General features: G+C 42.2%; 1 protein-coding gene across 1 annotated transcript in view; it reads left to right on the forward strand.

Moving 5' to 3' along the window:
- Positions 1 to 12,011, forward strand: part of LOC147434050 (tryptophan aminotransferase-related protein 3-like) — a 31,847-nt gene extending 19,836 nt beyond the window's left edge. The window contains exons 2-5 of the mRNA XM_086490664.1: positions 9,991 to 10,291; positions 10,385 to 10,680; positions 10,755 to 11,098; positions 11,626 to 12,011. Coding sequence (XP_086346790.1) covers positions 9,991 to 10,291; positions 10,385 to 10,680; positions 10,755 to 11,098; positions 11,626 to 11,864 — 1,180 coding nt within the window. The 3' untranslated portion in view covers positions 11,865 to 12,011. The remainder of the gene's footprint in view (positions 1 to 9,990; positions 10,292 to 10,384; positions 10,681 to 10,754; positions 11,099 to 11,625) is intronic.
- The last annotated feature ends 2,315 nt before the right edge of the window (positions 12,012 to 14,326 follow it).

Here is a 14,326-nt window from a genome sequence, read left to right on the forward strand (position 1 = left end):
CTTCGGCCAAGCTGAGTTTCTGGGTTCCGTTTGGAGTAGACTATGCTAAACCAAAACATTGAGGTAAAGTTTCACAATCCGAGGAGTATCTGCTAGGTCCTCCTCCTCCATCCACTTCGCATCAAATGCAGGAAAGTTCTTGAATTTAACCAAGAACCGCCTTCGGACTTTACCTTTCTTCGTATCATTATGTGCCAAAATCTGTTCAGGAACAAGGATCTCCTCGTTTTCTTCACTGCGGGTTGCTCATTAGGCTCCCCATGATCAGGCACATCACCCGGAGACATCATTTATCTTTTCAGTAATCTGGAAAGGTCCGTAGTATCACATACTAAGCTTTGGAAAAAGCCTCTCCTTTCCCTTTTTCTTTCTTAGGCGTGCCTTCTCAAAGGTAAGAGCACCCAATCATCCTCCTTCAGTTTCAAGTCGCGACGATGGCGATCCGCAGCCTTTTTCTGTCGTTCTTGAGACTTCTGCAAAGTCTCGCGAACCTTGGCAAAAGCCGTATCCAAATCTCGCGAATATTCATCCGCTTCAAATATCTAATCTTTCGTGCGCAGGAAGGATGGAACCTTCACAGCACTTTCAACAATCTCACATGGCGTCTTCCCCGTCGAAGAGTGTATCGTGTTATTGTAGGCAAATTCCACCAAAGGTAAGTTCTTTTCCGATTGAGTCTTCTGATCCGAGATACAGGACTTCAATAAATCTAAAATCACTGAATTGGCAATCTCAGATTGCTCGTCAGTCTGCAAGTGGAACGATGACGAGAACTGCAACCGCGTGCCAATGTTCTCCCAAATTGCCTTCCAAAACAAACTCATAAATCTGGGGTCTCTGTCGGAGACAATCGTCTCAGGCGTGCCATGTAATCGGAAAATCATCGTGATCATTCTGTATTCTCGGGAGATAAAAAAAAATGAAATCCATTTCAATATTTTCCCAGGGGCGGGTGGGTATGGGTAAAGGCTGTAACAATCCCTGTGCCTTATGCCTGTCAAACTTGACCTTTTGGCATACCAAGCAACTGCGCACAAACTCTTCCACATCCTTCTTCAGTCTCCGCCAAAAGAAATCTCTCTCTACCCCTTTCATGGTGGTAGCAATGCCGCGGTGACGCGTAAAAGGTGGACAGTGGCAATCAGTCATAACCTTTTCCCTCAACGGCTGTGTAACGCACAACATAGTCTTTTTCATCAAGTAGCCTTCCCGAAGGGAGTATCCAGCTACTGTCTCCCCATCCCGTATCCGTGTGAAAATATCTGCAAAATCTGTATCTGTGGCACACTGATCGACCATATCCTCGAAGCTCCTATGATGTATCGCGGAAATAGCCAGAACCAACGGTTTTCGAGACAAAGCATCTGCCACCACATTCTTCTGTCCCTGCACATGGACAATCTGGAAGTGGAACTATGACAAGATGTTCGTCCACCGCATCTGCTTTTCCGAAAGCTGCTTTTATGACAAGAAGTAGTAGCGCCAACTCTGATGGTCTGTAAAGACAGTGAAATCCGCTCCGAGTAGGTAATGCCGCCACTGAGCAAGAGCGTGGATAACCGCCAAAAGCTCTTTCCCATAGATCTGTGCTGTCATCTCCGGCCTAGAGAACAAACGGCTCTCGTAAGCTATGACATGGCCTTCTTGCATCAAGACCGCACCCAGACTACGACCACAAGCATCACAATATACTTCAAATGACTTCTGCAAGTCCGGCAAAGTCAAAATAGGTCCCGTAGTCAATTTCTCTTTCAATGTCCGAAAGGCAGTCACCTCTGTGGGTCCCCACAAAAAAGGTACTCCTTTCTGTGTCAAGGTATGCAAAGGGGAAGCAACCTTTGCAAACTTTCGTATGAACCGCCTGTAGTACGAACACAGTCCCAAGAAGCTTCTAACTTCATGGACATTCCTCAAATCGGGCCAATCACGGATAGTCTCTATCTTGGCCGGGTTCATTTGCACTCCTGCTGTTGACACAATGTGTCCCAAAAAATGTATCTCTAGTAGGAAAAATTTCACTTTTATGTTGCATTAATCACTAATGTGTGATCTCGTAATGCCTGAAAGACTTGAAGCAGATGATCTCTGTGTTGTGCCTCATCTTGGAGAAAAACAATGATGTCGTCAAAGAAAGTGCCAACAAATAGCCTGTACTCTCGAAAAATCCTATCCATCATCGGTTAAATGTCGCAGGAGCATTTCAGCCATTTAAATAGTGCAGTCTGTTTTAAAAGATGCGTGGACCACCAGTACGAGCATTCCCCTTAAAGTAAGAGGCAGCTCTCTGAATCTTGGAGTGGCTCTGAATAGCGTCCTCCGCGAAAGCGATGTCAAACAAAAATGCTGAATAAAAGACAAAGCCTTCGAAGCATCTGAGTATCCTGAAAAGTATCAAACTGCATCGAGTGGCTCTTCCTTTAAACTCTCGCGACTTTCTTGCTTTTATATTCTTCGAGAAAGTCATACTGGTTGGCTTTGTAATATTCTTCTTGTTCGCATAAAAGTTTCCATGATCAGAATCTGAGCTGTCTGTAGACAAGTCCTCAGTAGAACTGTCAGTCTCTGGGCGAGATGTAGCCTTCTTCTTGCCCTTTCCGAAGCTTTGTTTTTGCTTCGCTTTTTACCTTTTCTGTCTTCTTCGCTCGAATCTGAAGAGCTAGAAGAACTGTCAGAAGAAGAAGAAGAAGAAGAACTGGGTACTCTTCAAATCGAACACGCTTCTTCTGTTTCTTTGCCTTGTCAAATGTCGACTGACGACCCAAATATCCCGGGAAGTCAGTGCCTTTCATCTGTTTTTTGCCGTGCTTTTTGTCTTTCTTTTGCACGTCGAAAAGCTGAGCAATCCGTGCATCAACCACGTTCTATAGTTCCTTCTCCGTATATTTCTTGAAGGCAGAAGGTTTCTTGAGAGCGGGTTTCGGGAGTGGTGTTGTGGTTCTTTGCCACTCCATCTGTACCTCTTCCAAAGAGGTCTGGTTCATATATTTTGCCATCTTCGGGTCCTTGGCAAAATTGAGCATCATCTTTGTTGCATCGCCAATCAATTGACGACCTTCCATCTCTCTTTGCTCCGCCTGAGTAGGCCGAGGCGGGCCATACTCTCTGTCTGAATCTTCGTTGTGATCCCAGCCCGCATCTCCAGATGCAGAGGGAGTCGACTGATCCTTGCATGAAGCCATAGGTGCCGCGGAAAAAAAAATTCGGGGATCGGATTTCCCGTAGAAGAGAAATCGGCCGTGCTCTGATACCACTTTAACAGACTTGGACACTCCAAGTCAAGAATCAACCGCGACAGCACCAAATAACCACTTCAAAACAATTCACAGATCACAATAGATTTGCACTGGCCGGCGGAGTTCCGTGCCTAGAGATATTGGCCCCAAAGTCTGGCGCCCCTTTCGGTATTTCTTTTTGTATTAATCAATCATCAAAGTACAAGAGAGCGGTTAGGGTTTCACTCTCAGACTCTGCGTCCAGATGCCCTGAGAAGTGAGGCCCTCACCACTAATTTAAAGGTTACAAGGGATGCCCAAAAGCAGAGCCCCAAAAGCTTCAAAGCAAAAGCAGATTCTCTCTCTCTCTCTCAATGAGAGTCAGTAAAAAGCAAGTTCTCTTTTTCTCTTTCTTTCTCCCGAATCAAAGCGAAAAGCTGAGATTTGCTTCGCTCAAAATTTCCCAAAAAAAAATAAAAATAAAAATAAAAATAATATTCCGCCTCCGTGATTTCCGGAAATTAGGGTTTGCAGGAATTTTAGGGTTTCTGGCAGAAATTAGGGTTTCTGCTATCCGCCACGTCATCACTGTGTGACATTCAGTCTAAAGGAGACATCATTTATATCTTCTTCTATCTGGAAAGGTCCATAGTATCTCATGCTAAGCTTTGGAAAAAGCTGCTTCTTTCCTTTTTCTTTCTCAGGCGTGCCTTCTCACAACATAAGAGCACCCAATCGTCTTCCTTCAATTTCAAATAGCGACGATGTCGAACTGCTGCCTTCTTGTGTCTTTCCTGAGATTTTGCTAAAACCTTCCGGACCTTGGCAAAAGTAGTGTCCAAAGTCCCTCGTGTACTGGTCTGCTTCAAAAATCTTATCTTTCGTGCTTAAGAAGGGTGGAACCTTCGGAGCACCTTCAATAATCTCAAATGGCGCCTTCCCTGTCGAAGAGTGAATTGTGTTATTTTAGGCAAATTCCACCAAGGGCAAATACTTTTCCCATTGAGTCTTCTAATTTGAAATGTAAGACTTCAATAAATCCAGTGCGACTGAATTTGCAATCTGAGATTTCCCATCTGTCTGCGGGTGGAAAGATGACGAGAACTGCAACCGCGAGCCAATGTTCTCCCAAATAGCCTTCCAAAACAAACTCGTGGATCGGGGATCTCTGTCAGAGACTATTGTCTCAGGCATGCCATGTAATCTGAATATCTGGGCAATGAACAGTCTCGCTAAGTGATCCGGCTTGACTGTTTTCTTCATTGGAATGAAATGAGCTTGCTTGCTAAATCTGTCAATAACAGTCCAGATACCATCGTGCCCACTCTGTGTCTTCAGGAGATCAAAAATGAAATCCATAGAAATACTTTCCCAGGTGCGGGTGGGAATGGGTAAAGGCTGTAATAATCCCTGTGCTTTATTCCTGTCAAACTTGACCTTCTGCTCACTTGGGACGCCAAGATTGTACAGTCTGCGCATCAATCTCACTCTACGCACTCTGTCAAACGCCTTTTAGAAGTTGACAAAGCAGCAATAGATACGCTGCCCACGTGATTGACCCTCCTGGATGATAGCTCGAAGAGTGAATATGTGATCAAGAGTAGCAAAACCTCTTCTGAAACCTGGCTGCCCTTGTGCTCTTACACCCTCTCTCTCTGCTCAACGGCTGAGTTCGTGCTCGAGTACAAAAGTATAAAGCTTAGCCAATGTGTGGCATATCATGATGGTACGATAGTTACCAGGGAACATAGGATCCTTAGCCTTGAATATCGCCACAACGATATTGGAACTCCAACTCTCAGGGAAGCCTTCACGAACAAGCTCTGTTAAACATGTTGGCCAGGAAACGTGCCAATGTACCTTGTGTGTGGCGCAAATGTTCGGCAACCAGCCTGTCGTGGTCATGTGCTCTACCTCTATGCAGGCATCATGTATCATGCTCTCAGTAAAGAACATACAGATTTGAGGATGGGGCCTTGATGGCAACGCTAAGCTGGCACTACATATAAACTAGTCTCATACTGTCCCCAAGTATCCGTAGAGGTAATGGGTATGGAAGCTTGCCGTTCTTCAAAAAACCGCCATGCCTCGTTGGAGTCTTGGCTTAAGAACAACTCGTATAACTCCTGCTCAAGTCGAGCTAGAAAGCTTCTCTTCTTTCGCCTCACATGGCGCCAGAATGTTATCTGTGACTGTCTGTGTGTAATAATCCTTGCCACTACCTTTTTGTGTAGTTTGGTCCTCATCTCTCGACATTCATCGTCGTACTAGCTATTCGGGGACCTAGTGTATGGGCTAAAACCATGTCAAAGCCTTACCTTCTAGAATCATTCCAAATCCCTTGTACCCTCGTGCAAGCCATAGGAAAAAGTGGATAGATTAGCCAAAATGGCTAGGTTTATTCCAACCAAATTTGATGTTAAAACTCTTGGATTGGCTTTTGTAGAAAATCTCTATCCACTTTATGGTTTATCAACAAACATTGTGTCAGATAGAGAGAGGAAGTTTAATAGCCATTTTTGAACGGTCGTGTTTAAGAGGTTGGACACCAAACTAAGCATGAGTACAGCTAAACATCCTCAAACGGATGGTCAAACTGAAAGGGTTAATCAAATCCCAGAAGATAAGTTACGAGTATATTTGTAAGTAAAGGGAAAACTAATTGGGAAGAGTACTTACCTATAGTAGAGTTTGCATATAATAGTGCCAAGCACTCTTCCACTGGATATAGTCCATTTATGTTAATGTATGGGTTTAAGCCTAGAGCTCCTTATGCGCAAAAAGAAAAGGTTCAAGTAGCTAAAGATTTTTTAGAAGATATGAATGAAAAGATTAAACTTGCTAAGATAGTATTAGAAGGGCTCAAGATAGAGCAAAGACATATATTGATTTGCATAGAAGACCTCTTACCTTTGAGGAAGGGGAGCAAGTCTATTTAAAAGTGCCTCAAAAAAAGTCTGAAACATGAAGAAAGGACCATGTTTAAAATTATCACCAAGGTATTGTGGACCTTTTACAATACTAAAGAGAGTTGAAGATATGGCTTACAAACTCCAATTACTAGAGACAAGTGGTATACATCCATCATTCCACGTAAGGAGACTAAAAAAGAAGTTGGGTCAATCTGATAATCTTATTCAAGATGATCAAATAGTGAAACTCATAGATACTCAATTTCTTCCACATAAGCCAAGGAAAATACTAGACACTCGAGAAAAAATAACTAGAAATACAATTTATAAAGAGTGTTAAGTGGAAAGATTGTGCTAAAGAGAGTTCAACATCGGAGCGAGTAAGGATTATTTAGAAACGGTTCCCCAACTATAGGATTATTCGACAAGTGTGTGTGTGTAGCGACAGAAAGAGCACGCTATATTAGTTGCCCAAGACACCTTAGTTGCACGCCAAGCTACGCAACGCCCAATACAACTTCTTGGAAGCCTCTAAAGTATGAAAGGCAGCAAGAGGAATGCTCGAATATGCTGGTCAACTCTTCTTCTTTATAGTAAAGCATCGACAAAGTGGGTGAAATTCAAATAAATTGTTCTCTTTAGTATGGTTGACACGGTAGTACGACCAGGACGTGATCACACCATGGAACCAGATGAGGATGCAAGAAGATGACACTCTGGCCACCTATAGTGAACGTTTCTGGAATACCTTTTTGCCAATTGCTTCATTTTGAAAGATCTCTTTTGTGGAGCAGATGGAACAGTATTGGTGTTGATTACCCAAAGAGTTTCGACGATACTGTTTGGAACAGAAGTTCCAAGAGCATTCAGCAACTCATGGAAGATGCTATGGATTGTTTCTCCATGCACTTAGGCCCTTGACTTATGCAACAGATGAGCGAGTGTCCCAAGTCTTTGCAGGATTCTTCCAAGGAGAAGAAGAAATGCAAGAAGCAATAGAAGAAATCCGCAAAGAAATCATCCTAGATGTAAAATCAAAGGGTGAGTTTGTCCCACTTGTATCAGCTTCGGCCATTTCTAAATTAATGAAATCCAGTCATTTTTGTTTACTGGATCTTCTTGAGAGAGGTGAAAGACCATAAAAAATCTAAATTTGTCAGAGTTAGAACAACTTACAAGAACACCAAGAATTTTTTCAAGCTCAAGCCAATTGTTTCTCTGAGGGTTTGCTTGGAGAGCTACTTTCTGAGAGAAGTGAAGCTCATTTGCGGAGATTGCTTCGCCTATACACACCTTGATTCAAAAGGGTGTTTCATTTACGTGGGGACCTTCATAGATTGCAATGTTTGAGAAGCTTAAGGAGAAGCTGACGACTGGTCCTGTTCCCAGATTTCTAGAAACAGTTTGAGGTTTATTGTGATGCTAGCAATCTGGGTGCGGTCTTGATGCAGGAGGGCGATGTCATTGCTTACAAGAATGGTTGCACAGATTTACGAGGAGGAGCTGTTAGCAGTGATACATGCTCCGACTTAGTGGAGGCATTACTTGCTTCGAGCAGATTTCATAGTATTAACGGATCATCAAAGTTTAACGCATATTGTCCCAAAAACAGCCTTCAGATAAGCAAATGAAATAGGCAAACATTTTGTCACAGTTCCATTTCCAAATTGTTTACATCACGGAAAAGAAGAATTTAGCGGCCGATGCATTGTCTTGCAAATTGCAATCCACACATATCCGCTATCACGGCAGTGCATCATCAGAACTTTGAGGAAACGCTTGAGCAATATGCTACTGATATAGGTTTCTTAGACATCTTTGACAGGGTACAGAGTAAGAGTATATTACCGGTTAGGCCTCAAGTAATTCCCAAGGCCTAGGTCAGGCAATGACTTTGATATGACTTAAAATTGAATCAGTAAAGTCATTTTTTAATGAGTTTTCAGGAGGGTTAATTTTCAGATGAAACTGCTGCATATCTCCCAACTCAGGAATTGGATTGTCACACGAATTGGCACTATAGGTTCCTCTTAACCTAAATCTACATGCTTGTACTGTTAGATGCCCATTGAAGTGTGATTACATCCGATAAAACGTGTGTACAAGAGGGTTTTAAAGGTGGAAAATTTAATCTAATTGATTTGTTGGGGCATCTGGATCTTGCAAACATGCACACAAAATTTCCGGCACTAAATCCCCTAGGCCCTAAGACACTACTATGCACAGGATTGGCTCTAGAAGTGATGTAGCATGTCCATGTGGCACACAAACCCATGTGCACATGACAAGTACATCATTTATTGTTTCTAAATCGGGCAATATCTTGATTGCTTCCATTTAAGCAGGATCCATATGCACACTATATATCCTGGCCAAGGAAGTGAATTACTTCCAAAATGAGTTCGATTGACGAGCTGCATGTTCTTGCATAGCTTGTCAAAGACGATAGTCAAATGTTCCTAATGCCCTCTTAACTCTCCAAATACAAAATCATGTCATCAACGAATGTGCCAACTAATTCTCTGTGTGGTGCTTGTGAAAGATCCCAAGCTACGAGTATGCTAGATTGCCCTTCCATCATCTCAATAGCTAGCAATGGGGGAGACTCTAAATGCACCGATGTCAGCTTGTTTTAAGTTGCATTGCTTTATTATGGACAGATTGTCACCCTATTAGCACCCCTTGGACACACCATTACCTGCATCCACACGCTCAGTGTCACATAGTGATGATATGGCATGACAATACCGACCAGATGAGGAGAACATTCACCACATAGGAGCTGGACAAGAGCAGTGGAGCCAAGTCAGCGCCTGGCTGCACACAAATCCCCGGTGGGAATCGTGTTTTTGGCCAAGTTGTTGGAAGCGTTGACTTTTTGAGGCACCGGAGCTTTTGGGCTTGCCTGTTACACTTAAATTGAATCTCATGCAAGTTGATACAGAGAGTATATGGGTAATTTCTCAAAATGAAAATGTCGTTTTACAATGAGTGTTTTCTCCACAATAGTGAGGATGGAGTTATTGTATGGCCGAATATAAGAATGACAGCTCTCGCATAGGCTCCGATGTGTTATAGCTTACACAAGACTTCCAATGCAGGCCATGGAAAATTATTTCCTCATTTCAAGCTTCCATGTTACCATAGCCATTTTTCATTTCCTATTTAGGTTTTCATAATAATGAGCAGCTTCTAAGCCTTGAAAGTTGTTTCCTTTTTTCATGGACCCAAGTGTTGCACATACATTGCCCGTCCCATGTGACTATGCCAATAGTAACTACTTTTGTGGATGTGATATGTGGTAAGCATGAAATGGGTTTGATTCGGACCCTTGGGCCATTTCAAACGTAAGTCTAATTACTGAGCATTTTGGAAACATTTTATGGCATTCAAGTCCAAAAAATCATTGAGTATCAAAACAGAGCATTTGTGCATTTTCGTGACTATATAACATTATGGTCTAGAATGAGTCATGAATAAATCACCAATATGAAAGAAAATTCAAATAGAAAGTGATTCTTTTTTACCATCAGCTCGGGGGAGGTAGTAGGGAGAACTTTATAGATATCTGTGTACGTTGATGTACACATCACACCCACAAGGGGCCATACCGTGGGAACAACTTCCCCAATGGAGATTTGAGAAGTTGGTAAACAGTGAGCCTTAAACCCTCAACCTGAGGGCTACATCATGAGTGCTCAACCATTTGAGCTACATTCTTTGGGTAGAAAGTGATTCTTTGTTTGTGTAGACCTGCACAAGCAGCAAAAGTTTTGAATTGTGACATTAACTTAGGTCTTGTCATCTTCTTTGTTCTATTTGAAGCTTTACTTAGCAATAGTAAGCTTGCATTTTTTACTTTGCAGTGGAGATCCATTTCTCTTTGGGCCATTTTGGAAGCAGAACGCAGAAGAAAGCACAGTTGTGATTCCAGGATGGTACCGGATCGGTTATCAACTTCTTGAGAGTTCAGGGTATCGTTCGCTGACGCCAGCTCTGGAAAAAGAAATTCGAACTTTGCACTCGCTTGTTGGAAATGCTGTTACAGAGAACAAATACATTGTAGTAGGGGTTGGATCCATGCAGCTTCTGAATGCTGCCGTTGCTGCTCTTGCTCCTAATAATGGGACTCCTGCCAGCGTCATTTCTGCTGTTCCTTATTATTCGGTAAGCACTTTATCCTCTAAGTTGTGATAACTTTCTGATAGACAGCCAGAGTGGTGCTGATGGATTGTTTATTTAACATTGCTCCATATCCAGGCTTATCGTTCGCAGACAGAGCGGTTCGCAACATCACACTATGCTTGGGCCGGTGATGCATATATCTATGCAGAGCAGCAAAGCACTGTGAATGGATCATCAATAGAATTTGTCAATACGCCGAACAATCCCGATGGTGCAATTCGAGACGCAGTCGTCAATGGCAGTAATGCCTTCGTGATTTATGACCTTGCCTATTACTGGCCCCATTTTACAGCCATTACTGCAGCCCGTGATGATGATGTGATGTTATTTACTTTGTCGAAGGTCACTGGTCATGCAGGAAGCCGACTCGGGTAAAACTCCAGCATATGCTAAGTTGCTGCAAGAAATTTGGTGTTTAAGCTTGTGTGTGTGTGGGGATGTGTAGGTGGGCTATTGTGAAGGACTACTCTGTTTATTCAAGGTTGCTTAAGCATGTTGCATCGTTGGTCATTATAACATCACACGAGACCCAATTGAGAGCAACACAGCTGTTAAGAACTATCAACAAGGCCTATTCTAAGCAGCTTATTGCCAAAGAGAAAGTTCCATTGGGTCTTCCTCCTACTTATTATGCAAGCAAAGGTCTGAGCTTCCATTATGCATATGCCACTCTACGCCACCGATGGAAGAGGCTGAACCAAACATTAGAAACATCACAATGGCTTGGATTGCAGCTGTTGGATCCGAGTTACTGCAATTTTTTCAAAGAAGTGACAGGTCCTTCACCAGGTAAACCTTGAAAAGGAAAGTGGGTACATGCACACTCACACGAGCACTCACGCATGCATGTGCATGCACGCATGCGTGCGTGCGCGCACACACACATACCCCGCAAATTTCTGGAAATTTCCTAAATACCCCTCTAATCTTAAAAATTCCCAATATGCCCCTCAAAACTTGGACAAATGTTCCTAGTGTTCCCTTCAATTTGACCAAATTTTCCAATATGCCCCTTAAATTTTGCCAAAATTCTCAAATACCCCTTTAAAGTTTCAAAAAAAATCTCTCAATGCATTACATTTACGAACTTTTGATTGAAACAATTGTGCTCTAATGATTTGGCATGTTAAAATGAGGATTTTAAGGGTCTTTAGGAATAAATCATGATTTTCACATGCAGATGTCATATTTCTTGGTCCAATGGTAATACTATGAAATACGCATATAAGCACACACACACACATATATATGCATGTGTGTACGTGCACGCTAGATTGCACTAACGCTTGTGGTGATTGCTATTGATGTATGTGCAGCTTATGCATGGGTTCATTGCAAAGAAGATAGTGATGAGGATTGTGAAACGTTACTATTCCAAGCAGGAATCATAGCTAGAGCTGGTAAGAACTTTGGTTCAAGTGACCAATATGCTCGTTTAAGCCTTTTGAAACGAGATTGTGTGTTCGATAATCTTGTGGACCACTTATCAGTAATGGTATCAAGAGAGGATTCCAATAGGCCATCGGATCCAAAAGCAACCTTATCTACCCAGTAAAACAAAAATCTGGTCCATGTATGCTAAATGTCCATTTGATTGATCAAATTATTATGGCAAAAAAAAAGAAACTACGCCTGGCCAATGTACACGAGAAAATCTTATGAGATTACTCTTTAATTGAAATAGGAGATTGATTACAGTGAATTAATTCCTGTAAAATAGCAAAGCTATGATTTATAATTTGATGAAGTAGTGAAAACAAATTTTGAAGTTTTTTTAAAATATAAAAAGCAGGTGTTTATACTATTAGGGAGAATTACTGAAATAGCCTTGAAATTCGGGGAAATACCCCTCAATTTCTAAATTTCTCAAAATACATGTGGGTCACCTATAAATATGTGAACAGAGCACACGAGTCCTATATAAGGGGTTTTTAAACCTTGAATGTGACCCTTATTAACATACATAAGGGTAGGCAACAAAGGAGGCTTACACAGATTGGATAGAAAAAGGATTCATTTATTTGTGAAAAATCTAAAAGAGTATGGAGTTTTAAAATAGACCTTGAACGCACATGATATGGAGGGGTTACATATAGTGGACCCCCCCCCCCCCCCCCCCCCAACACACACACACACACACACAAAGGATGTTTACAAAATAACAAAGGGTATTTTGGGAATTTTGGAAAAATGTAAGGGCATTTTGGGAAATTTTGGCAAAATATAAGAGGTAATTTGGGATTTTTTTTCCAAGTTTTAGGAATATTTTGGGTAATTTTCTCATATTATTAACGTCAAAGATACAACATTACCATAGAGAGGGTTGAGCAAGACATACATTCTTATTCAATACACAAGCAACCCGTCCTAGCTTGTTATCCCATGCACCCCGAACTAACTGATAGGCTTGAGGCATATGAGCATGCTCTAGTGTCCATACATGGAGCCTAAACAAAGCATGCATCATATGAGAAAGTGGGAACAAAACTTTTGATTCGTTGGCTCATCATCAACTCGCCATGTTCGCTATGGCAAGGTGGAACAAAGCTTTGTTACATCAAGGCAGATACTTCCTCATTACAATGAAAACATTTCGTATGAGAGAGAAGAAGAAGAAGAAGAGAGTTTTAACGTTGTAGGAAACTCTTCCTATTGGCCTAACTAATAACTTCATCCATCCTAGATGACTAGAGAGGTTTCCCACATTCTCATACTTGTCAAGTTGGGCTTAACCCCAAAAAACTCCCCCTTAAGCCGAACTTGGGGAGTTTTACAATGACTAATTTAATGGCTTATGGCTATCATGGGTAGTGTACTCCTAGGATACTACTGATACATCTAGGTGTAGTACATGATTCATCATGGTGGTTCTCATAATGGATTCATCACTCATGGCTCAATAATACTCATCCTAGGCTCACAAGGTAGTCCTAAAGAGATACTGTTATCATGTTGTTCATTCATTCATGTGTAGTTGATGTCGCGCAAACGAATTGAGTGTCATGATTCCATCATTCTTCGCTATCATCGGTTCTTCTTCATTTTCATCTTCAACTTGATGTTTGTCGGTCTAGTTGGTCTGGTTGTGGAGAATGAGTCTTCATGGATAATGGTGCAAAGCACGTATGCATTACAATGTTTATGATGCTTGTGTGTGTGCTTGTGTTTAGGTGAAAGTACTCATACATATCGTGTAGTGTGCTCATTATGTGTCGGAAGGTCTTACCATATCCTTTGATAGCAGTGTCTAGTCAATGTGCATTGTGCTTTTGTACATAGGTATTGCATACATATCAATGTGGGCCTTGTACAAATATATCCTCAAGGAAATTTATTGAATGTGAAGTCACTCTTCTCTTTTGAGAATCTCCTCTTCACAATGGTTGAAGCCTTGAAGCTTGAGGAAGAAATCCTTGAAAGATTATTTGAGATTCATTCGTCTTTGCTCCTGTGGGAAGCACCCATCATAGGGTCTGTCGCGTGGGAGAGATTCCTTTCAAAATTGGGTTCGAAGTCCTTTGGGAAAAACTTCGTGGGAATAACCCCTTTTGTGGCCTTGGCCCTTGGTGGCAAATGTCAAGTGGGAAGGGTTGCTTAGTGAAGACAAACTTCCAAAAAATGAAATGGAGAGCGCAATAGTTCTCGATGGTCAAGTGGTTTTAGCCGTGCCAAGGAAGACTGGCGGGTCAGCGTGGCTATGCAGGCTGTTGAGGAGCATAGACTACAGGGCCAGACCGAGGAGGGTTTCTTCGCAAGCAGTCCCTCACCACCTCCTTTCGCCCCTACCCACTCTCTCCTCACCCCCTGGCCCCTACCCACCTTCTCCCTTCCTCTCGCCCCTACCCACCCCCTCACCCCTAGCCTCCCCCATTTGCCCAACCCCCTCACCAAACAACCTCACCACTAGCCTCACCCCATTTACATTTCCCCCCTCACCTCTACATTTATACTAGCCTCTTACATTCTGAGATTTTGCTACAAACTTGGGCCTTCTTCAATTTCTACTTTCTGTACAAC

The sequence above is a fragment of the Adiantum capillus-veneris genome, chromosome 19, assembly GCF_014529385.1.
Source record: "Adiantum capillus-veneris isolate H3 chromosome 19, ASM1452938v2, whole genome shotgun sequence".
Classification (NCBI taxonomy): Eukaryota; Viridiplantae; Streptophyta; class Polypodiopsida; order Polypodiales; family Pteridaceae; genus Adiantum; species Adiantum capillus-veneris.